Source organism: Lutzomyia longipalpis, chromosome 3 (genome assembly GCF_024334085.1).
Source record: "Lutzomyia longipalpis isolate SR_M1_2022 chromosome 3, ASM2433408v1".
Lineage (NCBI taxonomy): Eukaryota > Metazoa > Arthropoda > Insecta > Diptera > Psychodidae > Lutzomyia > Lutzomyia longipalpis.
Genome location: NC_074709.1, coordinates 6,715,538 through 6,742,660, shown reverse-complemented (window position 1 = coordinate 6,742,660; position 27,123 = coordinate 6,715,538). Strand labels below are relative to the sequence as shown.

The window sequence follows — 27,123 nt, the reverse complement described above, 5'->3', positions numbered from 1 at the left end:
AGCAAATTTAGGTTTTTTAGTTTAGATTAAATTTTTTAAGTGAAGCATAAGTTTTATAAGACAATCATGAGTTCTTCGTGCCAGGTTTGAGTTTTGGAGTTTTCTAACCAAGGAATATGTTTTTGAGCTGAATTAAAATTTTTCGGGCAAGACTTTAGTTTTTTGAGACTGAAATTATAGTTTTTTTTAAGCTAACCTGAAGTTCTTGAAGTCAGGCTTAAGTTTTCTAAGTCAGTCATAAGTTTTTTAAGTCTGAAAAGGTTTTTTAAGTAGGCCTTAGTTTTTCACAGTGAGGCTCAATTTTTTAAAGTTAGTTTTAATAAAACTTAAAGCGGATTTGGTAGAGAAATTTTACCCTTGATTTGAATAAATTTGAGTAATCGAATCCTTATAAAAATGTAGGAGGGGACATTTAAAAAAAATCATTAAATAGCAGGGTTACCACTTCTAGGGGTTTCACTCGGAGACTTCGGGTTTTGAGATATGATCTCTGGGCTTCGGGTTTAATTTTTTTTATTTAATTTTCAGCAGTATCAGAAAACTAAAAATTTGGAAATTAAAATAGACTCTGTAATTGAGTAAGTTTAGATTTTTTTGCTAAAGATAAATCATCTTAAGTCAGATTAATTTTTTCCTAATCCTATGGCTAATCACGTAAACAGAATCGGAAGGATTCAACATAAAATCAACTGAAATCCTCAATAAAAAAATTTTCGCGGGAAACCCCTTGTAAATCACCTTTCTAGCTTTCCATCATCAAACTCATCAGGTGTGTGATAAGCAGGGGAATGCCTTTGTTTTACCTCAAGTAGGTATATCTCCGGTGTGGCAAAAAGGGGGAGGTGGTATTATTTAATTTTTTGCCAACATCCGTCAGCAAGATAATTTTCACGTAATTGATATGATGACAAGTGTTGATATATATGCAGGACATGATGTAAAAGGTAAAACGCGCGCCATGACTACATACTTACATACATAGCTATGCGGTATGGAGGAAACTTCCGGTGTTTTCTAAATAGATCTCTTCTTCATGACGTACTATGTATGATATGTATGTATGTATAAAGCACAGCTCCCATGCATCACTTGTTGCATCCTTTTTCCGTTTTATTTCCCACAAAAAGGACAATTCAAATATTGATTGAAGAGAGGAAAATACGAGGAGATTTTAAAGAGGCAGCTCCTCTGGCATCCCAAAGCGGGGAGGATGATTGATTTATACACAGGAATTGCTTGTGGTTAAATAATTTACAATATCCGTTAGTTTCGTGTGTGGCGCGCACGCGTGCTAAATCATATCGTGGAGACTTTCTGCCACAATCTTCGTGGAGACTCACGCCAGTGGCGACATCGTAGTCTCCAAACGGAAAGGCCATTCCCAATCGACGGGTATAAATTCAAGTGAACTCTTTTCCTTAACATCACAATACTTTGTGACTCCTCACGTGCGTGTCCCGTGGTAAAAAAATAATTCTCAATCTCCCTGAGATTTCATTGAAGGAGCAACAAGAAGAAAAAGTTTCAGTGAATTATATTTTCTTGCTTGAATTCACCAAAGGATCTGTAATTTTATTTTATTTTTTTGCTCAAGTATTAATCAAGGAAAATCAATTAAAACGAATTGATCTCAATTTTTTGAGTGAATTGAATTTTCTTCTCTGCAAATCAACAATCTTCATAATTTGTGGTGAGTAAAGAAAAAAAATTATTTAATTGATTTGTTATTAAGGACTTTTTATTTTAAATTAAATAAGGCGTGAAAAATGGGATAAGTTATGTGTTTTCGGGGGCTCGTGGAAGGGCGGGAAAAGGAAAAATAGAGAAATATGTTGCAAAACAGGGGAATAAGTGGGAAATAGGGGGTTGGAGGAAATGCTCAGTGGATTGAATAAAAGAGGAAATAAACATAAAATTGACTGCGGTGCAAAAAGATGAAGGAAAACTATGGAAAGTGGCAGTTATGGGCACAGCTTGAGGCTTTACCCACACAACATCCAGCTCCAACAGCCACCCTTCACTACATCCTTTCTCTCTCCTTTTTTTTTCCCTTCGGAACTTTCAACCATCATCCCCTATGTGTAATTGCAATCTGTTATAATACGATGTGAAGGGGTTAATGGGGCTGTATGAGGGATGATTTACGACTCCAGTTGCACAAATAAAATCACTTTTACGCCACAATCTCACAACACTATCTGTCTCCTCCGCAAACTCACAACACATCCCATTTCTTCGCACAACACCCCATACGGCGCGGGGGCTCCTCGACAATGTCAATCCACCTCCGTTGGAGCCGAGAAAATATTTTTCCTCAAAAAGGGATTGAATTTCCATGATTTTGACACTTTTTTTTGCTTGAAATTTTCCCTCAAATTGTCGATAAAACGATGAACAAAAATAAAAGATGTGAATTTATTAGAAAAATATGTGAAAAATGATCAAATAATAACACACCATTAGTGAGATCAAAAGATTTCAATAACAAAAGTGCGACGCTGAATCTACAACAATTCCAGGAGAGACATTTTACTCTCTTATGCAATAAATTAGGGAAATTTGGGGGGGCTTCTTGTTGCAAATTTATTGGATTAATTTCACGGATTCGGAGAAATTGTTATTAATATTCAATCATGATTATTTGATGGGAAATTTTCCGCTCTATAATTTCGCTTACGTATAGTATTTTGAGGATTTTCAGCAATCTGAATGGCAAAAGAATGGATTTGGAAGTAAAAAGTTTCACTTCTAGAATAAAATTTGAAGAAAGATTAATTCTCTTTCTTGTAAACGTTTTTCATACATTTTTTTTAAATCTATTTTATGAGAAAGAGTTTCATTCACTTGAAGCTCAAATGAGGAATTGAATTTAATTAAAATTATAGTTTTAATATTAATTAAAAAACGTAGAACGAATAAAAAAACTCGTGAAGAATTATAGTTTCTCTTCAATTTGATAAAGTTTCAAAAGATTTTTTTTTTCTTCAACTTTCAGTGACTTTTACGAAAGCTTTTACAGAGTTTCTTATTAATGCAAAAGAACTTTGTGATGGGAAAAATAAAATTTAATTCCTTCCATTCTTTCCCAATAAAATGTGCAATTTTTAATATATAAATTGTTTATCAATTTCCTCAATTACACAAATATTTTCATAAAGAAAGTTGTGAAAAGTTTCCTTTTGAGAGCTTTGAGTGGGATTTGAAAGTTTTGTTGAAAATGAAAGTTCAAAATATTTGGAAAATTCATTCAAATGGAATTGTTGGGCTGGATTAACATGAAAAAGTTTATTGAGTTCGCATAGAGTATTGAACTTTTACAACAATTTTGAGTGATTGTGTTCGTTTATGAAAGTTTTGTTTTCGTATTTATTACATTATCTAAAAAATCGGAAAAATCAGTCGAAGAAAGGTAATAAAGAGAGCTTTTAAGTTCAAAAAAGTTGCAAAATATAAAACAGACTTACCGACGCTTTTCATAGAGAACTCACTATCCTTTTTAGGGACATTTTGTTCTTCAAAAAAAAATTTTAAATGATGTAGAAAGGAGTTTATTCGTTTTCGTATGAGAAACCCCCAGAGAAAACTCTTCAATTTACGGAACAACTGGAATACGCGTAATCTCATATAGAGAATTTAAAAGGAAATAAGAAGTAGTCAAATGGAATTTTCATTATTTTCCACACTGGAATCACCGGCTGCGAGAGCACAAGTGAAGATTTGACAAAAAATACAAACAATGACGTCACTATTATGATTTTTTTGTCTCATTTACTGCGTAGAGCCTTCATGACAATATTCATTGATGACTCTTGATAAGATATTTTTATGCTTAATGCATTCAACCCTCGAGGTTTCTAACCTCAAAACTTTTACCTCAAGTTTCTCTCGAAAAAATGTTTTTTCTTTATTTTCCTTTTACGAACATGATCTAATTGAATTTCCTTTCTCAAAGGCGTAAAAATTATCACGATATATTTTAGATAGATGTTATTCTGTGACAATTTTGAAAAAAAATCGAATTGGACACGGTGGCCAGCAAAATCATCCATAAGAGACAAGAAAAACATTAATGACGTCATTGTTTTTGAGAAGTTCTCACGGAGATTTCTTTTTTTTTTATTTTCAAATGAAAGCAATGCAAGATTTTTTATTAGACAAGAGAATAAACTCCTTTTCGTAGAAAAAAAAACTATTTTTTTTGCTTTTAGAACGAGTGTGAAATGCAGTAGTTGATGGGTAATCTGAAAATGATTAATGTTGTTGCTGTAAATACAAAGTTTGATACAGATAAATTGATTGAATGAATTGAGTTTATTTTATACGTTTCATTTTATTAAACGTGAATGTGCGCATAGGTAATTATCATGGTATTTTGACATGCTGAATTTCCATGCTTTCATTTGCAAAATTTCACCACTAACAGGCCTACATCAACGTTTATTTATTCATTCAACATGAAATTGAGCTAAGTTATGGATGAAAAAGCGAATTGATATGAATAACTCGATCTATGGAAATTATTTTCCATATCAAAATTGATTGAAAAGGATTTCTCTTGTGGATGAATTTTCTAGGCAACGTTGCAAAAAATTTTCCACGAATATTTCTTACGTTAAAATAAATATTATTACTTTCGTGAATGATGCACAAAAAGTATGAGCAAATATGTACCTAATAAAATAAATGGGTGGGCTTGTTTTTTAAATTTATTCCTCCACTCTTGAGCATTTTTTACCTTCTTTTTGGGGGTGGTTTTTTGAACAAGAGACCGTCACGTAGTTACTTTATTATATCTGGACTCTGTATTTGTTTTTAGTGCACATCCTGTGAAAGGTCACCTTGTGTTACGATGAGTACTTTACAACATTTGCAATTTTATTTTGTGGCTTTTACTCCCTTTTCTTATTTAACCCTTCCCCGACAAGGAGGTTTTATTTGTTGATCATTCAAAGACTTTTAAACTTTCCATTTTAAAAATAAATTGCAGAGTTTTCTTTTGAAGAATTCCCCGCTATGAAAGGGTTAACAATAAAATTTTTATTTTGCTTTCCTGTTTTTTTCCCACACTGTTAGATTATTAAACAGAGATACTTCAACATTTACATTTGAGGTTTTTTTTTTATTTAGCTTGAGGTGATTGCGGAGATTATGTTAAAAAATTAAATGATCTATTGCGATTTAAATTACATATGGGGGTGTTTTTCCATCAAATCGAATCCATATAATATTGCAGATTTACATCGTATTGATTTTTGAGCCTCAATTCGATTAATCAGTCGCCACAGATGGATTTTGTGTGTAAACAGAAAGATTAAAGTTTCAGCAAAATCATCACTCTCCAGTGAATTATATATAAATATTAATTTATTATTTATAACTCAGTTGCGGGATTTGGTATTAAAATAGATAAAAGGGCTACAGCTGTGGAACAAACCATCATCGCAATTTTCAAAGGACTTTACCCACAACAATGTCTATCAAATTCAACTTTAACAGATAAATGGAAACCCCAAAGTGCTGACTTTATCACAAAGTGATTTCTCATTTTTTTTTTTGGGTAAAAGCGTGTGATATGTTTGTTTGCAAAGTGGATGGAATAATGTAATTTAATAAAATTGATATAATGTTTTAGTAATTTTCTCTTTGATGATAACAAACAGTTATATGGATGAAATAAAAGTCTTATATGGGCACCATTAATTCACGTTTTCCACCCATACGCGCATTACGCCCCATATAAACGAAGTTAAGAAGAACAATATCAAGTAGGTATAGAATAAGTTAGCATAACATACATTAATGCATGTATAACATCCCGTCGCTACATACAGAATCCTTGATATTTACATACATTTCATGTACATGGGTTGGTGTGTTGAGTAGATTTATACTTTCAAGGGATTCCCGTGGATTTTTGCATTGAGACATGGGAGACTTTCAAGAATTTGTTGATTCTTACGCCTTTAACTTAACTCTCTCTCTCTCTTTGCACTGTGTTTGTGATATTTTGCAAAAGGAAATTGCAACAAACAAGGATTTTCTTCTCACAGAACATGACCATGGAATTTGAATTTTTTTTTAACGGATATTTTGTAGTTGAACGAGTTGTAATGAAAAGGGGAGAATGTTTTCATAGCGGAGTGATTTTTTTTTCTAGTAAAAAAAAGCTTTAAAAAACTCTTGGTTAGTTATTTTCCATTTCCCAAAACTTGAGTGAAAATTCTTTTCTTAAGTAAGTTGGCTCTTAAACGTTTTGTCCTTAACGGTTATGGTTTATTTTCTAACGTTTGACAATTATAATTTTGACTGTTTTTACCTAACATTTGACATTCAAATTGTTTGAAGTGGGAAACTATAACAGAATATTCTTTATTAAAGAAATAAATAAATTTTTGATGTCCAATTCCTAACGCTTAATGTTTAAATTATAGCATTTGACGTTTATTATAACGTTCATTTATTCTGACGTTTGACATTCCTTTTCTAACGTTTTTAATGTTTTCTTTTTCAAAAACTTTAAAATCCTTTAGCCTGGATATTCACTTTCACGACAAAAAATACAAGAAAAAAACGTTGAGAATCAAAAGAAAATTTTCAACTTGATAGTTCAAGAGTTGTGGTCAGAATAAGACAATTCTCCCCTAACTACACTTGCTGCCAACTTTCAAACAAACTCCTTCGCAACTTTTATTTAACATAGGTGCTCTTTCTAGCGTACCTACCTACAGCGAAATTATCAGCAGAGTGTTGAAAATTAGTTAAATTATTGTGTGAATGAAAGGGACTCGGGGTAACATTATTTTCAATTATAGTCCTTGTTAAATGCGATGTTATACCCACATATCACGCATTTGCTTTAGAAACTTTTTGAATTAAATGGGCTTTTTAGGTGTGAGTGTGGTGTAGTAGTTTTGTTTTGTTTAATTTTGTATTCTCCATTTCATTTCACTGATAATGACATTTGCGATAGTCTTCAAGTTGAGGGTGTAGCACACATCAGTCCAATTTTGCCACATTATGCAACTCCAACAGAGCTTTTAAAAGCTCAAATGTAATATAAATGAGCTCTTGTCTGTTTGAATTAACTGAATTAAGAGTCTTTTATTTAATTTGAAAGTTTTAATTTGTCCAACCCTTTTTTCGTGAAATTTAAGGGTTTTTTTACAGTCTAATTTGCACTCTTTCACTTGAGAATTTTAGAAATATTATTAAAAAAAATTATGTTAGTCAATTTAAGAATTCTTTTGAACGTTTAGAATAATGAGAAAGTTGAGAATATATAAAATTTTCTCACAAAAAAACGGATTTGCATAGTTAATGCGTTGATAGAATTAATTTTATTATAATAATATGTGGGCTAACGAGAGGAAATTCAATTAAATAAAATTTCATGTGTAAGTGAGGAAGAACATTTTATGACATAAATAGCATTATTATCACCTGGGTAGAGCCTTATTTTTCACCAGAATGCCATGAGTGATGTGCTTGTAAATTAATTTTGTAAAATTCCAGATAAAAAAATGGTTGCAAGTAATTCAATTCCAACTTTTTAAAATGCAAAAATTTCAAAAATTAATTGGAAATGGATTTACGCTCAATCCTCTCAATTTCATTCCATTTTCCCACAAACTTTTGTATCAGAATTTTGATTTATTTAACCTTTATTTAATTACCTATAAAGCTCCATTTATTTGCAAACAGCTCGATAAACTTTATAATCTAGTAAAATTAACTAATCTACTATCTTGTGGAGAGTGAGTATTTCCCACAAATTTCCGCCCCCGTTGGTTAGGTCTTCTCCTCTCAAGTTTATTCCAAAGATTCTCTGAAAATGTTCATTAAAGCTAAATAATTTCCAACGAGGGCTCATTCCATTTATCCGCACAGAGAATACCCCCAGAAATGTTCTACATATTCAATGTAATCATACCATTTTAGCTAACAAGAATTCTAAGGGAAAAGGTAAATGTTGTGCGAAAAAAATTTAATAAGATTTTTTTTTATTCAATTCAAAATTACTGGAATTCCAAGGGAGGAGGAATAAAATGAATTTTCATCAAGTAATCAAAATATTATTCCTGGAATTTTTTTTAGAAATGAAATTTGAGAAATTTTCAAGCAATAATTAGGTAGAAAAATGAATTGTTTGTTGGAGAAAGGGAACTATTTGAGGGAATTAACATTTTTTCTGTTTGTGAAAAGCAAAAGAAAACATTCAGCTGCTGGAAAAGTCATAAAATATCACCTTAAAAGTAAAGAAATAATAAAATGATATACATTAACATCATATAAGATCTTGTTCTTCTTCCTAAGTCGTGTACTACACCACATTAATAAGTTAAATGAAGGAAAGGAAAAAGAAAAGAATAAGCGAAGGAATCTCAACGAGGACTTTATGTACAGCACTTCCATCTCATTCTCTCTCTTATTTTTCTCCTCCAAATCTCCTTCTGTATTATTATGGTATGGTGAGAGTCTCTTAAGAGTCAATGAGTAAAGTTTACATCCATTGAGAATGTAAATTCCTCCCTGAGGATGCTTTTTTCTTCTTTTTTTTTTATTTCATTATTATCCACCACCCACATCAACTTGTGTGCGTTTGTACGTTTGTGAGTATAAATTGCACTGGTGTGTACACATTTCAGCAGCCTCATGTCCTTTTCGTATTTTTCTTTCCCTAAATTAAACATTCAAATTTTTCTCTCTATAATCCACGTAATTCAGCTTTGGACCCCCCTGGGTCAATATATTCGTCAAACTTTGTTTTCTTTGCCTGCCAAAATGCTTGAGAGATAACACTGAACACGTTAATTTACATGAAGTCCTTTATGACCGTTTGGAAAATTATTCAATGATTAAATTAACTTAATTAATCTCATCATTTTACTGCCAATATCTCTATGAATCTGTCCCTATATTCTTCCTTGACTTTACAAAAAAATAATCAAAGTATTTTTAAGGATCAAAATGCAATAAGTTTTCTTATTAAATTCTTTTAAAAGTAATTTTTCTTTCAAACTTTCTTTGCAATTTTCCCCTAGTTCGTGCAAGAAGAATAATTTTAAAATAAAAGAATTTTAATGACATAAAGTAGAGCTCTGTGTGCTACTTTGGAGGAAGAATCGTAGTTAAAAAAGAATCTTTATACTAAAAGAGGTTATTGTGTGCAGAAAGACGTTCAAGAATTGCATCAAACGGCCGTTTTTATATCTTTTTTCCAGCAATAATCGTAAGGAAAATTTTATTTCTATTACTTTCAATAAAATTCCAACTATTGCAGCTAATAAATGCAATAATGGGTATATTTGCATGTAATTTAAACTTCTCCCACCCAATGTCGCACTGAATAAGCGAACTGGAGAGAATTTTACAAAGAATATTGCATAAGAACGATTTATCCTTTATTTTGTATTGAAATTTTTAAAATTTTCTTTTTCTTCGCTGCAAAAATGTGTTTTTGGCAGAATTCAAAATATTTGTAAAATCACTTTATTGTACAAAAGTTTAGTCTTCCAGAGAATTTCCTGGGTGATAGCATTCAAAAGAAAAAGAGCCGAGAAAAGCGGGAAATTTTGTGAAATCTTCCGGAATGGTAATCAAAGAAGTGAGGAGAACTTTATCATTTGAAATAAAACGATGAATATTCCCTCAAAATGCGGAATTTAATTTAAAATGTCATTTTCAAATTAATTAAGCTCTGTGTGGTTTTGCTAAGAAAGTTTAGTTTCTCCCTGTTCTTTTGTAGTTACTTTGGACAAGATTTATTATCTTGCCTGGTTATAGAATTTCTTTTTTATTATCATTCATTAAATTTAAAGAACTTTTAATTGAAACTTTGAGGAAATAAATTCAGAAAAGAAAATCAATTTTCTGTCTTTTATTAAAATTATTTTACTAAATATTTTATAAATTAAATAGGTTAAATAAAACAGGAAATTTCTCCTCAAAAATGCATAAAATTCCACAAGAAGTAGATGAGGGTTGGACAAAATAAATTCCTAAAAAAAATATAACAGGAGCTTTTGAGAACTTTGAGAAGAGCGCGCAAGAACTATTTACCCACAGACAACTTTTTAGAACATTTACTCTATATCATTTCTTCACAAAGACAAACACTTTTCTAAAGCACTTTTTGCCTCGAGGACATTGCTTTTTGCAGGATATACCTACACATCCCTTTGTGAAACTTTAATGCACAAATTTTTCAACTTAAAAAGTTAACTTTCGCAAAATATATACCTTCAATGTTTATTCGTATTTTTTCTCATCTATTATTTGTGGTTTTCAGATGTCCTTAGAAAATCCACCTCAAGGACTTTGTTCGTTGAACTCTCTCTCTCTTTTCCCGCATTTTGTACCATTTTGGAGACATTTAATAATTAGGATCCTTTGCTAAATTCCTAAAGTGAAATAAGGAATTTAAATCTTTTACACCGTGTGAATAAATTTTAATATAAAAGGATAAAGAATGAAGCGGGTTAATTTACCTTTGGTTCGTCGAAGGGATGTGGGAAGGTGGGTTCGAGGGAGATTTCAGTGGTGTTGCCCTCCAACCCCAAAAAACATGTCACCACGAACGCATTTCAATTAATCAGGAGTGTACGACTTTTATACACCATTTTTGCGACTGAAAAATGTCTGCAATTTCAACAAAACTCCCAACCACCTCTCATGCGGGAACAATTACCTAACGATGTGTAAATAAATTAAATATTTATATAAAAAGTTGGGAGAAAAAAATATATAGGTAGGTACCTAACACACTCGTTTGAAGCAGAATTTTTTGCTTTCCAAAGGCGCATTAAATTTATTTTATTGTAGTTGGATTTTTATGGGTTGTAAATCTAATGAAAATTTAATTTTGCTAAATTTGTCAAAATCGGTTAAGGAATACGATTATGCCAAGTGTCTGAATAAAGAAGGTTTGGGTTAGAACTTTTGACATTTCTCTTCTAAATTTTAACGGTCAACGATTTTTTTAAAAATATTTTTAAAATTTCCTTAAGCTTAAAATTTTAGGCTGTACTTAAGGTTCCTTAAATATTGTTTTAATTTTTCTCAGTTTGGCTCAAGCTTTTTAAGCTTGGCCTAAGTTTCTCAGATTAAACCTAAGTTTTTGTAGCAGACTACAGTTTTATGTAACCAGGTCTTACATTTTCTAAAGTTTGGTTTAAGGTTTTTAATCTAAGGGATAAGACAAGATTTTATCAGAATCTGGCTCTAAGTCTAAGCTCTTCTGGCTAGACTTGAAGTCTCTTAAGCCAGGATATAATTTTTAAAGATGGGCCTAGTTCTCTAGTCTTTTAAGGTTAAATTAGGCTGAATTCAGACTGAATCGGCTGTATCCATTCGGTCGAAATTTAGACTGTCCTAAGCTTAAAACCTTAAAAACCTGTCTTTAAAAATCTAAGTCTGACTTAAAAGAAAACTGACTTACGGACGTTTCTAGTCTATCATTCAACGATTATTTTTTTATTGTAATTTTTAGAATAAAACTAATTGGTTTTGACCTTCCAATTAAAGCTCGAAGCTCTGAGCTTTTAAGAAGTTTTTAGATACTCAAACCTCTACCCTGGGTACGTCCTAACCAATTTTTAAAATAAAACCGTTAAACTGATTTTTAAAAATTACCCGTGAGGTAAATGAAGACGGAAGATAGGATTCTCTCAGACCTATTTTCCCTCTCTCCTGTAACCACCTACATAATTCTACACCATTTTGCAATTTTATACATAGCGTAGGATGAAAATTCCTATAAAACAAGAAATATAATTCCATTCCCGTGGTCACAAATGTGATTTGTGAGGCCCCATTAACTTAATCCCAATGACAGATCCAATGTCTTATATGGAAAATCAAAAAAAAAGGAAAAAAATATTCAAATTCACGGTTAATTTACAATATATACATAACGTACTATATATATATTCTTACTACATACATTATGTATGTACATATGTATCTTTCACGAAATCTTTGCCTGATCACATTTATATGGTGAAATGTGAAAAGCTGCGGATACCTTGGGGGCGGTTGGAGGGAATATCTTTGCGAGAGCGTGGTAAAAAAACAGGTGACAGTGGGAGAATAAACCTCAAATTTGCGTCTTCAACATCCTTCCTTCGTACCCATTCCGAAGTTTTTTTTTATTGCAAAAAGGAATGTTCAATTTGGGGTGGACTTCCACCCACGATCTTACCCATTTCTATTTCTTTTCCAACATTTTCAGCATTTCCCTCGTACGCGTTAAAAGTTTTTTTTCCTTCACTTTATCCCTTCTACCTTTCTTCAAACGATACGTATACCTACATACATATCTAAACAATTTCCATAAATGTATCAATCACAGAATCACAACATGGATCATGAAAGAAATATAATTTACTATCTCACTGCCGGAAATTGTTAAAGACTTCCGTTTTGAATACCTTTTTCTCAAATTTTCTTTCCCAGAATTTTCTCAAATTTATTCATTTATTTGTTTCAAAAGAAAGTTTGAGGAACTTAAACATCGGTTTATGGCGGCCAAAAATTGCTTTTAGCCACATTGTGAAAATCAATTTGAAGTTAATCAAAAAAAAATCTCAAACACATGACTTTTTGGATGAAGAAACAAGGGAGAGTTCATTTGAATTTATGTAAATAAGCCCACAAAGTAAATATCTTGTAAAACTTTCCTCGGGGGCAAAGGATGTTTTTATGGAGGAAATGAGCAGCTTTGGAGCAATTTAAAACTTTTTCGACATCTCAGAAATTATCTCTAATATAAAAACAAGACAATTAACTTAAACTACGGAGCATTTTCTTAACTTGCTCGTTAAATTTCATCCTAAACGAATCTCCTTTTTTTTGGAGTTTTGCGTGACAAAGAGGTGTGGGAAAAGTTTCAATCGTTTCAATGGTTCTGCCTTAGAGGAAGCTTTTGACAATTATTTCATAAGCTCTCATTTTCTCAGGAAATAAATGGAAAAGCCAGAATATTTCCCAGATATTGAATTTTCTTCTTATAAGAATTTTTTCTCGAGTTAGGAGCTTCAGGAGAATTAATAATAAGAGAAGAGAGAACTATGACGAACGCATATTCTCACAAATTCTTAAAGGTTAAGGAAACACCGCTTAAAAAAATATAATCATATAAATATCGCAAATTAGCAAAAATGAAAAAAATCTCCTTCCTACACTCAATTTTGCCCACATTCATGATTAAACGAAAGGAGGAGGGAGGTCATTCATTTTACAAAGTTAAGCCAAGATGGGTGTCCTTTAAGTAGCTCCTTGGTCGTGCTACCTACACCCCCTACTGACGCATATCGTGAAATTGATTATAATGAGGATGAAATGAAAGTATGATGAGGAAAATTAAGTGAAGACCGGTACACAGATGACGTAAAATTCCTCACAAGTACAAGCACCATTAATTTAATAAACTCTGTCGTCAAAATGTCTTTTAAATTTTATTTGAGGGTACCCTTGAAATGTTTTTTTTTCTTCACCATCGAACCTTTCTACTATTGTCTCAAGAAATTTATTTTAATAAATAATTTTACATGGAACCTTTTTGGTAAATTTTTTTTCCAAAACCATTGATGTGAAAGAAAATCCAAGAATTATGGAAATTAATTTAATTTGTAATAAAAAAAATATCATTTTCATCACCTCAGAAGTTTCAGGGGGAAAAATTGTGTACGTGATATATATATATATATATATATATATATATATATATATATATATATAATTCCAGAAAAACATACATACATACATAATGTTAGGGAATATACGTTACATGCAAGCATATCTTCATCTGAATTTAATGTTTTTAAACTCGAAAAAATGCTTAAATTCAATAGTTGAAAGCAGAAATGCTTACCAAGGTGTGAAATGGGGTGAATAGGATTATCAATCAATTCCATTGACCACAAAAAATTCAAATGCAAACCTCCGCAACTTTTGACTCTGATTTTCATAATTAATTCTCCCCATTTTTTCCCCCAAAGTTTCTTTATAAATTTTCACACAACTCTATCCTCCCCCCACTCAATTTTTTATAGTTGGTGACTAAAAATATATAACAAGCTTTCCTTCGTGGAGAAAATTACCCTCTTTAATCTTATTTTTCTCCTTTTTTTGTGTGGATGTTTTAGCACTTCGTAGCAATTTGTGGGAAGCAAATTAAAAATTAATTCAATTACAAGTTCATCCTGTTGAGTTTGTATTTGTACAGCAAAAAATAGGATTTTGGTTTGGAAAAAGTAAAGTGAATTTGTCAGGAGAGAGAGACATTTGAAATTTACATTATTTCTAAATTACCTACCTACATAATGTTTTATCAATTTAGAAAATTGCTTCTCACAGACACTTCCTCAAATTCCTTCTTTCTTTTTCCCAGTCCGTGGAAATTTCAACGTCTGTTTGTTTGATGAATGAGTGAATTCTTTAAAGTAGCCGTTAAAAAATTAAGACGTTGTAACTTTAGCCAAGCTTTGAATTTTATTTCATCTCGTCAGACTTTAGGGGAAAGCAGGGGCGTAGCAAGAAATTAATTTAAGGAGTTATTGGAAAAAATACGTGTAAAATAAATGAATTTAAAGGACACAAAAAAGGGTTTAAAAATGATTAGAAATCAAAGTAGATATTCAATATTCAAATAAAGAGCCTTTGACAGTTTTTAGTTCAATTCTATTATTTGACGTTTATTTTCTAACGTTTGACGTGTGATTTTAACGGTTTACGTTTCTGACATTTTACATTTCTTCACTTTGCTCGTTTAACGTTTTACGTGTTTGACACAACATTTCTTGGTGCTTCTCTACCGTATTGAATTTGTCCACAAACTTTGACGTTTTTTTTAAAAAAAATTGAAATTCAACGTTTGATTTTTATAGTTTTGTGTATTTCAAACGTTATGATGTTTTTTTTCTAACGTATGGCCGTTCCTTTTATAATTTTTGACACTTTCAAGCATCTGATCATTATTCTTGTAGCATTTGATGCTTTTCTCTAACGGTTGACGTAATTTTTTCAAAGTTTGACAGTTATTATAACCTTTGAGATGTTTTTTATGAGGGAGATTTATAAACATTTTTTTTAATTTCAATGTAATTTTTAGTCTTAAAATAATTTCTTTTAGCTTTTAAAGATAAACCTTAACTGCCTGAACTTTGAGCGCTTTGAGCTTGCTTTAGACCCCTAAATAATGTCCCTGACTACGCCACTGGGAGGGAGGTTAATCTCAATAAAGGAAAAGATCGTTTATTGCGATTGAAAGGATTGGATGCCAGAAAATCCATTGAAGAAGTTAAAATGAGCAGAAGATTTCCTTTTAGCGAATTATTTTTATTTCTCCAGCAATTAGTTCTTCTACTTTGGTAGCAATTTATTTGATTGAAATTCTGAAGGCAAATTATCTTTTCTTTCCTTTGAAATTTTATCTCCACTCGAGATTCTAAACCGAAATCCCAATAAGATTTCCTCGTTTTTTTTTTTCATGGATTTCCCACAAAATCTCGCGGAATTTTAAATTCTTTTTCTCACCCAGGGAGTTTTATATATAATTTTAATGAGTTGTACATGAATTTGGAAATAATTGTTGAGAGAGAGGGGATTCAATGAAATTCCTGTTGGCACTTAAAATTTGAAGAATAAATACTTCTCCCTAAATGGCAGATGTATTTGGTAGAATGTAAATATACGACGATTCTCCAGCAGTGAGACTATCCCCTTAATGCTTTGAATATTTTGAAGCATATACATAAGCAAAGCATAGCCCATGAGAATTTGAACTCGCACAGGGCGTAAATTTGATTGAATTAATTTGATTCTCTACTCCGCACCCTCTTGTCGTCCCTCGTCTAAATTCCGCTTCTGGGACTTTTCAGCACAAGTCAATAAATTTGATTAAAATGATGCAATATTAGGATGTGAATTCAATTATGCTACTTATAACCCAAAGTGTATACATAATCACACACAAGAGTAATTAAGCGGAGTCTATATAATTTCGATTATATCCCACGTTAGTACCAAAATTGTCTCATAAGCAGCTATGGCAAAATCTGCAGATTCTTTTAATGAGAATATATAAAGAGATTTATGTGATAATTTTATGAGATTGAAAGGATTGAAAAGCAATTTCAAAGACTCCCTCTTTCACTGCCTATATGCTGCGGGATGAAAGGACAGAAAAGTTAAATTTTAGCATTGAACAGAGAATATTCTCAAAGGGGAAAAAGGAATCAAATGTCCATTCTATTCAGAAATTGTGTTTTGTGTGCTTTAAGTAATTTTACACCAAAGTTCTATTAACCCCCCTCATGCCCGGTAAATGCGCCTGGTGAACCCCCCTCTCCTGGCCAACCATCAACAAGTGTGTAAGCTCCCATCAAAACAGATTGTGAAGAAATTGTAGCTCTTTATTGGTTAATGGCTATAGTGCGTGTTATTTAATAGACAATTTGCGCATACATTGTTTTTAAGTAACATCCATTTTCGCGTTGCATCAATTTCATCACAATATTTTCCTCCCATCTCGACAATTTCAATTTATTTTATAAAAATTATCAATTAAATATTAAAATGGGTAAAAAAAAAACTCTGGATTTGATTGCATAAAAATACGTTAAATTGAATCATTTAAAAAATGAAGGGATTTGATTAAGGGAAGAGCTTTAGAACTTCTTACGTATAAAGAGTTGAATGACATAAAGAAAACACGATGCTGACGTCATTGGCGTAACCAGAGAAGGTGTTCATGTGACTGATAAGCATCCTAAAAGTTCAGAAGAATCATATTTTTTTTATAAGAAGAGGTCAGAAGAAAATATTTCCAAGATTTAAAATAAAGGAAAAATAAAGTTAAAATGGATTCTAAAACTCGGAAAAAAAGCGTCAAACGTTAGAAAAGAAACGTTTAATAGTAAAAAATTAAATGTTGAACGTTAGAAAGAAAATATCAAACATTGATTTAAACGTTAAACGTTATAAATGTCAAATTTTAGAATAGAAATGTCAGATGTTAGCAAATCAATGTCAAACGTTAGAACCGCATAAACAAATTGTTAAAATAAGCTTGAAAAAAAACTGATTTGAGTGCAACAGCTAAGGGGTGTTTATCTGGCGAATGTTTTGGTAAGCGAATCATCTGAATATTTCCAAAGATCTGAATATTTGACTTCAATTAAAACATCTTTTGCTAAAAACGAAACAACTCAAAACCGAAAAAATCTGAAAACGTTTTTAGGACTTTTTAGTTTTATGGATTTTATATACATATCTAGTCTTTTTTAGGGTTCAATGGGTTCAATTTACTACTTTTTAGCAAATTTACTACATTTCCGTTTAAGTTTCGGCGTTTTTTAAGACTTTAATTAATCTTTTTTTCTTCAAGTTTCGTTCCTCAGTTTGAGCTGTTTTATAACAATAAGAAATTTATAAAAACTAAATATTTTTCGGCTTGAATTTAGTCATTTTATAATTGAAATTACTACTTTTTGGCTAAAAATTAGAACTCATCAGCCTTGAATTTACTATTTTTCGGCTTTATTTAAGTCTTTTTATACTTTAATTTAGCATTTTTAGACTTCAATTTCCTTGGTGAATCATCCGAATATTAGCAAATAATCAGAATATTTCCCAAGACTCGAATTATTTCGTCCAGATAAACACCCCTTAGCAACAGTCGTTAATATGGTTTAATGATTCCGATCGTCGTAAATCTCTTGTTTTTCAAGACGTCATTGGGCCTAATTCAGCGACCAAGAAAACCTTGAAATCTTTAAATTTTGTACTGAAATTTCAAGATTTCAAGCGAATTTCAAGGGTTTCTTGGTCGCTGAATTAGGCCCATTATTCACATTTATAGGCAAATCTTTGTTGGAATTTTCTATATGACTTCAGTATAAAATATAGAAGGTTCTTTTGATGATTCTGAATGATTTGAATATTCAGAATCTAAACAAAAAAAACTAATTTAAAAGAAGAAATTGGATAGATAAATTAGAAAATAATTTAAAGCAAAAGGTAGCCCAAAAAATCCTTCTGCTATTACTTTTCTCCCAATTGTACTCCTTTCATTCGCACCTTTAATATTTGTTCGGTTTGAATTATAATTCCTCCCCAAAAGAGAGAACTTCCTTCCTTCCGTTGACTCTTAAACTTACACCACAATAAGTGAAATATCAACGAAGTATCATCATCTTCATAAATGTGTAACTTCTTCATAAATCTTATTTGGGAAGTTTTCGAGGTAATACAGAGCTTGTGGGCTTGAAAATTAATAAAATCCCCCTTGTGACGTGTTTACACCAACAATGCTAAGATATTTATTATGTTCTTTTGATGGTAGTCTTGGGGTAGTCTCTGTGGGTGAAGAAATACAAAACAATACACGTGGGAATAACTTTTTGAACCTTTACTTCCACCACCATCCTTCTTGCACTTTTCCCGCCTTTCAATTGGGTGAGATAGAGCTCCATTGGGAATTTCCTTGATAGAATAAATTTTCCGTGATTAATTTCTATTGCACGCAATTCACCACTCACAAGTAATAAAATAATTAATTGTCTTCCACACTCTTTTTTGCTTTCTCTCCTCTTTTCAGGACATGATTTCAACACGAAAGTTCTGCACAATCATCCTAATGATCCTTGGTGTAAGTCTGATGGCCGTAGCAATGACTGAATCAGTTCCAATGCCCAGGTAGTTGTAAATAATGCAACAATTTTCTGATTTTCTTTAATTTGCAGTAAATATTTATGAGAAGATCCATCTAATACATATAGGATAGCTTGTTTTAAGATATCTTTATTTGATTTTAGGAAAGTAGAAACTACGTAATTATGGGATAGATTAGATTAGAACTCTGTCTTTGATATGCATAGAAAATATTTCTTTTAATTTTACATCAGGCACCAGCCCGAAAGCAAAAGCGAATTAATCCTTAAACCTAATCAAGCCATTTAGAGCATAAAAGTATAGCCTAGGTGAAAAAACTTAAGGCCTGATTTAAAAATTCAAGCCTGGTTTTAGAAAACTTAAAACCCGACCTAACAACATAAGGAACTACGATCTAGCATAGAAAACTAGTCTTGCTTTCAGAAAACTTAAGTTTGGCTTAAAAAACATAGGCCTATCTTTAAATAAAAAAAAAACTTATATTCAGCTTAAAAAAAATTGAGCCTACTATAAAAAATGCAAAGTTAAATATATATAAACTGTAAAGATAAAAATTAAATATAGCATGGATGGAACAGTATAAAGCGAAAGAACGGTAAGTAAAACTTACGGGCTGTGATTCTTTCTTTGTCAGTGAAATGTGAAATTGACGGAAAATTGAGGATGGGCAAATTTTGCGGAAGGCTTTCTCGCGCACCTAATCACAGCCAACGCCCAGAATTTTTGTGAAAAGCCTTAATCGTGTGCGTTGGCTGTGATTCGGTACACGAGAAAGCCTTCCTCAAAATTTGCCCATCCTCAATTTTCCGTCAATTTCACATTTCACTGACAAAGAAAGAATCACAGCCCGTAAGTTTTACTTACCGTTCTTTCGCTTTATACTGTTCCATCCATGCTATATTTAATTTTTATCTTTACAGTTTATATATATTTAACTTTGCATTTTTATATGTATATATATAATGTATATATCTATGCATTTATATATATTTTACTTTACTTTTATATGTGTATATATAAAACGCCCCGCTTCGCGGGGCGTTGGACTTATGCAAATCAAGATATGACATGTTAACTTTAAAACGCGATATCTCCGGAACGGCTACATAGATTTTCTTCATTTTTGGCATGGTGAAAGACATTATAGTCAGCTATAACATATCAAAATATGAAGCAATTCTATAAAGCGGTGCTCGAGATATTCATCGAAAACTCATCGAAAACTCATCGAAAATTTTGTTTTTCATTTTAAGCCCTCTAGCGGTGACTTTAGAAACTTCCGATGTTCTAGAGAGTTGTAGGGCTTGTTGAGAGCTTTCATTTGAGCCCGGGTTGATCAAAATCGGTCAAGTCGTTTTCGAGTTATGGTCGATTTTCGATGAAAAATTGTGTCGGCCATATTGACTAAACGGCTTGACCGATTTTCGAAAATGAGGCATCGTTGGAAAGGTCTTGATGGCCCCTACAACATATCAAAATTTCAGATTTTCAGCTATTACAGGGGCTGAGATATAGCGAAAACAAAATTTTGAGGTTATTCAAAATGGCGGACGAAGGGGTGAGGGGGTGGATTTGACTTCATAATCGTATGTCTTCCACCCGATATATGAACTTTGCCGTTGACCGCAAGTCTCTATCTATTACCGTTCTCTTGTAATTTAGCAAAAGGTTCCGGCCGGACGGCCGGCCGGCCGGACGGCCGGAAAGATTTTTGGCGCATACGTTTTTTGGAATGTAGGGACCCTAATTCGTGGTCATCCCAAGTTTGAGCCCGATCTGATGACTTTGCATTTTGGAGTGTACACAGAAGCTGTGCTTCTTTCAAGAAAGAATCACAGCTAAAAAGGTTAAGGCTGACTTAAAAAACATTTGTCGGACTTTGGGTGATATTTACTATAAAATCTGACTTATTGTTAGTCTGTTTCTGAGGCCTGTCATAAGATTTTAAGCTAACTCTACCATTTCCAAGCTAGTCCTATTTTTTTAAGCTAGGCCTAAGTTGCTTAAACATGGCCTAAACTTTTTAAGTAAGGCCAAAGTTTTTTTAAATGAACCCTTTGGACAGGAGACAAAACTAGTAAAATTTATCTTAAGATACATTCAGCTCTAATTGTATCTGCTGGCCTTACCTTAAAACCTGAAGCTTGTGCTTGACTTAAGAAACTTAAATGGAACTTAGAATTTCATCCTAGACTCGTAATTTTCACTCAAAGTCTTAATTGATTGATTGATTTATTAAGTAATTTAAAAAAAAAAAGAGAAACTTTAATACCACAAGCTACACTGTCATTCAAAACTTTAGTAAACTGCTACTTAAGTCTGTAGTAATGAAACATTTTCTAAAAATTTTAGTAGTTATAATAGAAAATTTTAGTTATGTTGGCCTGAAATCACTGAAATCTGAATCTGTTAGTGAAGGTAACTAAAATTTTTAGTTTTATTTCTCTTTTACTAAAGTTTAGTCAATTTAGTGAAATTCTTTACTAAAATTTCCAGTAAAACCTAACTACTAAAATTCATGGTAAATTAGGAAAAAAATAGATAAAAAACCGTTAAAATTTTAAGAAAAAAAATCTGCAGCTTTGGAAAATTTGGTAAGATATTTATTTTTGCGCACATAGAGAGGATTGTCGTAGATAAAATGTTTATCCTGAAAGCATATTTTCAGCATATATTCCAAAATTATTGACTGTATGTGAGCATATTGCCATAAAATATATTTCGTGAATTTTGTATGCCTTGGGCTGTGAAAATGTGGGAATAGAATGTTGTTTACATTCAAATAGGTATTTCGGCTGTTTATCCATTCTAGGTGGAATCCAAGTCATTTTCCCAGCGTCGTATCAAGTAGTGGATTGTCATACGCTTATATAATGTCTAACCCACAATTGCCTATACTACATAGTTGAGTAGGTAGCTACGGGTTGAAAGGTAGCAGATTCTGGTGAAAATTTCCACATATGAGCTAAACAAAGAGAAATAAAATATAATTTTCCCTCCATTGACAAATAGTTTCATCATAAAACATTTAAGAATGAATAAGAGAAAAGAAAGAAAAAAAATGATGTGAGCAAATAAAATATATTACGGTCGATTAAGAAGTTAGGAAAGAGAAATAAAGACGTTGAGGGTTGAGAGTAGAAAAAAAAGGAAAAAAGAAGAATTTTTTGGGGTGTCATTGCATTACATTGAATGATTGTGTGCATTAAGTATGTTCCTCGAGTGTGGAGGGAATTGTGAAAAGAGTCGCACGTGACGTCCTCAAAACAGGACACAGAGAATAACATCCTCCGACGTTTCACTTGTTAATATCACATCCACCATTCATAACATGAGAAACGAGAGGGTGGAAAACGTGTTTGGGTTGGAGATTATTTTGTACTCTATGAAATTTTGTGTACTCTCATTCCCGCATCACCCACCTATAATGTAATTTTCACCCAACACACTGTAAACCTTATGGGTGTTACTGTGGAGTCATGAAAAGGCAAAGAAGGGCGAATTTACCTTTAAGAATTTATTAGTTGTTACATTTTCTCTTATATAGGATCAAATTATTATAAATTCACATTTTGCGCCAAAAACCTCCTTCTGCCCAATGGTGGAGTGCTAAAATTTACCTCAAGGGTTTGCGCTTAAAAAAAATCACCCAACTCCCCTTTTAAGAAGGAAAAAAATCCCCGCACATTATTCCTCTTTTATTCACGTGATTCCGCTTTTTTGCCATACCGTCGCGGAGTGACTTTTGCAAAGGTATCCTCCACCCAGGAGCCACAGGTAGGAGATGAAGAGAGAGAAAAAAAAACGATATAAGATAAGGAATCTCAGACTAGTATTGTTGAATATTCGTCTTTAATTCACTTAAGGGGAAGCACCTGGATCGTTTCATTTTAAATCACGATAAATGCGTGGATATAAATTAATTTTTTTCTAATGTAAAATGGCAAAAAATGATTTGATTTTTTAAGAAATGATTTAGATAAGTTTGAATGAAAAGAGATGATTTTTTTCAAAGGAATGAATTAAATTTTGAATGAAAGTTTTGCACAGTCTACGTCACACATTTGTGGAGCTTTCATTCAGCTTATGTTGACCTACAAGTCCTGCCTCCCAAAAGGAATTAAAAATGAGTTGAAAAGGAATTTAGATCATTAAAGAGATTCTCCAAAAACTTCTCTAAAATTAATGAAATATTTTCGAATAAACTCCTTTTCAAGGAACTTTCGATGCAGTTTATGCGTCCGATGCGTCCTCCGCAACAGCAGAAGCTAAACGGAGTTCATTCAAACATATATGGATGTTGTCTCGGTTTAAGGAAGCATTTTTTAAATATTTTTTTTAGAGAATCAAAAAGAATAAGAAAGAGCAACAAAAGATTTCCCACAAAATGCAAAAATTTGCGCGGCCATTTTGTCCCTTTGAATGATTCAAAACATTTTGCGTCAGTGTTTCATCGATGAATTTGTCGTTGAAACTCAAAATTGTTTCCTCGAATGAGATCCTAACTCGTATAAGCTTGAATGAACTCATTTCCTCCTAAGCCGCTAGGACACGCAAAATGCACCGAAAGCTTCTAGAAAAGGAGTTTATTCATTGATATTTGATTCAACACACGGATACAATCAGGACACGATTATGAACTTGCCTAGAGGATGGAAAATAGTTCAGGAATCTCCAAGCAGAATTACCATTTTCCACTGCCATTGGCTGGAAAAAACCGACAAAGCTTTACACAAAAATGAAAACAATGACGTCACTACATGTTAATGTTTCTTGCCTTTTTCACTGCATGAAACCTTCGCATTGATCAGTTTCATTTATATCTCTTTACGCGTATTTTACGTTTTATGCTGTGAAAATGACAAAAAAATAACTTTTATGACGTTTTTTTTACACATTTTTGGGTAACAATAATTTTCAGAGTTTCCAAAATGTCTTCTTTGGCCTCTTTTGTGTGAACTTGATGCATAGTAACTTGGAAAATCAATTAAGCTCATTAAAATTTAGAAAAATAAAATGAATTTGAGTCTACGTATGACCCAAAAAACGCAAAAGGGTTGACTGAAATCGTCATTTTTCAATAAAAAATGTATCCACAAATAAAAACAAACTTTCGACCACTAACAAAAGCATTTTTTGTCAAAAGTATTCCATTAAATAATACCAAAATGTCATTTTAATGAAAGTTATTTAAGTGATTTCCAACGATGACCATACCTTTCCCAAGCCTTCCCTAAAGATAGTCAATTTGAATAATTTAAAATAATTAGGAGGGACTGGGGATGAAGATAATAATCCGTAAAGTCGTTAAATCCTTTACGAACAATTTTCTCCTTTATTTCAGTGACTTATTATGTAATTTTTTTAATAAATCACATTACTGCAACATTTTAAACATAAAGTAAAGTAAAATTACAAAATCCACCCACAAAGTCTCCCTTAGTGCAAATAAATCATTACAAAATGTGTGTTATTAATAGAAATATCAGTTACGAAACTTTTCCTATGAAATTAAATCAAAAACAAATTTGTTATTAAGCAACAAATTCATTTTATTCATTGCATTATCCGCACGAAAACATATTTCAATGACTTTAATTTCCGCCTTTTCCCAGTCACAGTGGATACTACAATGAAATTGAGGAGCAACCGGAAGATGTCCTGATGGAATTGATTGCACGGTTTGGTCAAACAATAATGAGAGCGCGTGACGATCTGGAAAAGTGAGTAGAGCGGAAAAATCTTTTTTTTTGTTTGTTCATTTTCAATCATCAATTTTGTCAGCACAGTCCTTCAAGGATGTTAAGCCACATTTTCCATATTTTGAGGAAATTTATGATTTTATTAGAAAAGAAAGCTTAATATTCTTTAATAAGAAAATCTTAAAATCACAAAATTCCTGAGAGAAAAAAATCAAAATTTTCTACCTAAAAACAAACATGGAAAAAGACAAATTAAATTTTATTTTTCCTGGGGTTTTTCTTAAACCTAGTTTTCCAATGTTGTTTACATTTTGTTGCCTAATTATTGAAGTGTAAGAAAATAACTTTTCCCCATCTTAGGTGCGACGCCATCTTGTGATTTTCCGACTTTTCCACAAAACTTCCCTGAAACACAAAGGTAGGTTTTTCTCAGGATCTACCAGATGGATTTTGATGAAGTAAAAGGCAAATGAAAGAAGGCATGTCAGTGGAAAATGTACCGGAACAGAATTTTGAATTTCCATTCTGGACCTGAGAAAAGTGGAAAAACATCAAGAAATCGTGAACAAAATCACATTTTTTCATTTTTCTCAGCCCCAGAATGGAAATTCAAAATTCTGGTACATCAAAATCTGCATTGGTATTTCCTCTTCCATTTGCTTTTTATCCCATCAAAATCCATCCAGTAGATCCTGAGAAAAACTTACTTTTGTGGTTTAAGGAAAATCACAAGATGGCGGAAAATGATTTTCTTACTCTTCAATAATAAGTCTTTAAATGTGGCCAACTTCGGAAAACCAAATTTAAGAAAAATAAAAACATTTCAAAAGAAGCTCTCAAAAGAGGCCCCCCTTAAGCATAGGAAGAAAGCAATTGTCAGCCCTCCAGTTAAATTAAATTGAATTCTCACAACAAAAAGGGCATCCAATTGCAACTCCCAGTGGTTTTGTAATTACACCGCCCGTTGAAACGTTGTTGAATCCCAATAGGAGTTAATGGGGTGAGGGGTGAGGGGGACTTGTTATCACGAATTCACCTCTACAGAGTTTTACTTTCATAAAAATTAATTTATGCACAACCACGTTTATGTTTTACTACGTTAACCACGTTCATTGATACTCAAAAGTTGTTAATTGAGCAAAGTCTTTTTTACATTCATTTTTCAGCTACATGTTTTGTAGGTTAAAAGTTGATCATTTATTTTTTTTTGTGGATTTTTTTTTGCAGCTCTAAACGAACAGTTGATTTTGGACTTGCGAGAGGATTCTCTGGTATTCAGGAGGCAAAACATCGTATGGGCTTGGCGGCCGCTAATTATGCTGGTGGTCCAGGCAGGAAGAGGCGTTCGGAAGCAACCCCAATGGCTCCACCAGATAGTGAAGCTTAAATCGGAGGCTAAACCACAATGGAGATTAAGACACATACACCCACACACAGGAAAGAAAGCTCATCATCATGCCCACCGAATGCAAAAAAGAAATTCAATATATTTTATTTTTCTTTTCTCTCCTTTTTTTCCCCAAGAATATATTTTGCCAAAAACAAAAAAGTTTTTCAACTGAAATTTCACATTCAAAACGAATTAACAAAAAATAAAAAAAGATAAAACGTCACAATAAAATATTTAAAAAAAAAACTTTCTCTTCCCCTTTTTGACGAAATATCAAATTACATTTTAGATTGATGATTATATAGAAAATGCAAAATGTAATTAAACTTTGAAGAAGAAAAAAAATTACAACAAAAAAAAAGAAAATTATGTAAAAACCTTGGTAATAAAAAATAAAAAAATAAACCATTAGGCATAAATCTGTTCCTTGCACTTTTATCTGATTAACCATAAAAAATATGACATGTAAACGTATAAAATGTCTCAAATATTAATTTTTGTCAGAATTGAAAAAATATTACATTTAAAAAAATCTAAATTATGGTGTACATGAGATTATAATGAAAAAGAAGAAAAAATATGAATGAGAACTTTAAAAAAAATGAAAATTGTCTCTTTATGTAAATGTTGGCAAAAGAATTACATTAAAAATTAATGTAGATGAATTATATGTTATGATTACCTCACTTGAAATATATATAAGTTGAGTTTTATTATTTATCTATTTTAATTGAGTTTTTATTTTTCAACAAACAGCATATAAGTTTTTGAATCATATCATGCAAAATCTTCTAATTTTTAATTAATTTGAGGATTTTCAGCTGCTTCTGCAAAGTTGTCTGTGCTACAAGCATGAGTCTCTGCTGCTAAACATGAGTTTAAAGCTCAATGCTCCTGTCCTGAGCTTTTGTCATGTATTTAAATAGGGATACTTGGGCTTAGTACGACTTTTTCCTTAATAATTAGTAAGAAATTAAACTTTCGAATTAAAAAGATTTATTTTTCCATTAAAGAAACTTATTTAATAAAAAAAATATCTGGATTAATTCACTTTTATATCAAAGATGATTTAAAAAAATTATGAAATTGAACGATTTTCCTATCAAATATTTCGGAAAATAAGAAGAAAATTGACCTCAGAAATAAGCCAAAGAATAGAACAAAAATATCTCTGCTAAAAGCTTCAATGGAACCGTCCAGCTGAAAAGAAGTTTATTTATTTTGAGCCTCTTTGATTCATGACGTCATAAAAATAAAAATAAATAAATAAATCAAACAAGAAAAATATTGTAGAGCATAAAACAACTTAGAATTTTCTTAATAAGTCGGAAAAGATTTACAACAAAAAATGTAAAAATC

At 31.8% G+C, this 27,123-nt stretch overlaps 2 protein-coding genes across 5 annotated transcripts in view; both read left to right on the top strand.

The window, feature by feature from the left end:
• LOC129791713 (probable alpha-aspartyl dipeptidase) overlaps window positions 1-5,546 on the top strand; it is a 29,389-nt gene extending 23,843 nt beyond the window's left edge. The window contains exon 4 of the mRNA XM_055830018.1: window positions 5,536-5,546. The gene's annotated coding sequence lies outside the window, so the exon portion shown is untranslated. The remainder of the gene's footprint in view (window positions 1-5,535) is intronic.
• Window positions 1,417-26,488, top strand: LOC129791714 (diuretic hormone class 2). 4 transcript variants are annotated; one of them, XM_055830020.1, is made up of 4 exons: window positions 1,417-1,690; window positions 18,599-18,699; window positions 24,288-24,395; window positions 25,602-26,488. In XM_055830020.1, exons 2-4 carry the CDS (start codon window positions 18,602-18,604, stop codon window positions 25,759-25,761), a joined length of 366 nt encoding a protein of 121 aa, XP_055685995.1. In that variant the 5' UTR covers window positions 1,417-1,690; window positions 18,599-18,601; the 3' UTR covers window positions 25,762-26,488. The 4 variants fall into 4 exon arrangements, with proteins under 4 accessions (XP_055685995.1, XP_055685996.1, XP_055685997.1 ...); XM_055830021.1 differs by having other exon boundaries at window positions 1,418-1,690; window positions 18,599-18,696; XM_055830022.1 differs by having other exon boundaries at window positions 1,418-1,690; window positions 24,294-24,395.
• The last annotated feature ends 635 nt before the right edge of the window (window positions 26,489-27,123 follow it).

What these genes read in the sequence shown, in the direction of transcription:
- LOC129791714 (XM_055830020.1), top strand. Translation starts at nt 18,602, where the DNA reads ATGATTTCAACACGAAAGTTCTGCACAATCATCCTAATGATCCTTGGT. An exon ending in TCAGTTCCAATGCCCAGGTA is followed by an intron (nt 18,700 to 24,287) that starts GTTGTAAATAAT and finishes GCCTTTTCCCAG; the next exon opens with TCACAGTGGATACTACAATG. An exon ending in GCGCGTGACGATCTGGAAAA is followed by an intron (nt 24,396 to 25,601) that starts GTGAGTAGAGCG and finishes TTTTTTTTGCAG; the next exon opens with CTCTAAACGAACAGTTGATT.